This window comes from Mandrillus leucophaeus, unplaced genomic scaffold, assembly GCF_000951045.1.
Source record: "Mandrillus leucophaeus isolate KB7577 unplaced genomic scaffold, Mleu.le_1.0 Scaffold112, whole genome shotgun sequence".
Taxonomy (NCBI): Eukaryota; Metazoa; Chordata; class Mammalia; order Primates; family Cercopithecidae; genus Mandrillus; species Mandrillus leucophaeus.
Window position 1 is genome coordinate 533,803 of NW_012099432.1, and position 782 is coordinate 534,584.

The following is a 782-nucleotide window of genomic DNA, read 5'->3' on the forward strand; positions in this document are numbered from 1 at the left end:
AAAAAAAACCACCCAACTATTAGCAGCAAATTAGTGCTGACATTCACCAAGAGTATCCAAATTATCTTTGAAATGATGGGAAAAAGTGCGAAATCCACTTAAAGAAAACAAACCTCTTTTCATGATCCACAAAGTATGTCAGTCACATTTGGTAGCAAGAAAAATTTTAAGGTGGAGATTACCTTTTCTGTTAAGCTGTCTCTTTCCAAATCTTTGAGCCTGGGAGGAAGAAATAGGGGAGAAAATACAAATACTTGTTAAGCAACTTCATTTGCCTGTAAGAATATCACAGTTCTAAACAAGTTTTGGACAGAAACAAGTTTAACGTATGAGTGTTAGAAAAACCAAAGCTGGCTTTTGTCTCCCCACAAGAGTCTAGAGTGTCCTACTGGAATGCCTAATGCTAAGAAGTCATCTGATCTGAACAAGCTTCCCCTTTTGGGGGTCATTTTTCTGATGACTGTGAGATTACACAGCAGCTCTGTAACAGAATATGTATATGTGTGTGTGTATACACATATATGTGTGTATATATATGTATATACACATATACATATGTGTGTATGGAGTGCAGTGGTGCGATCTCAGCTCACTGCAACCCTTGCCTTCTGGGTTCAAGTGATTCTCACGCAGTCTCCTCCTGAGTAGCTGGGACTACAAGCTGTCTCTTATACACATCTAGATGTGTCATCATCATCAGGCAATGAGGACAGCGGGGGATCTTGCTGCCTCCCTGGTCACAGACAAGTTACTGGGAGGAGACATTTTTCTAGAGGCTGGGA

The 782-nt window shown here is 40.4% G+C and overlaps 1 protein-coding gene across 1 annotated transcript in view; it reads right to left on the bottom strand.

The window, feature by feature from the left end:
• The window catches only part of DNMT1 (DNA (cytosine-5-)-methyltransferase 1), an 86,644-nt gene that overhangs the window by 84,150 nt on the left and 1,712 nt on the right, over positions 1–782 (bottom strand). Inside the window, exon 2 of the mRNA XM_011994993.1 lies at positions 183–219. Coding sequence (XP_011850383.1) covers positions 183–219 — 37 coding nt within the window. The remainder of the gene's footprint in view (positions 1–182; positions 220–782) is intronic.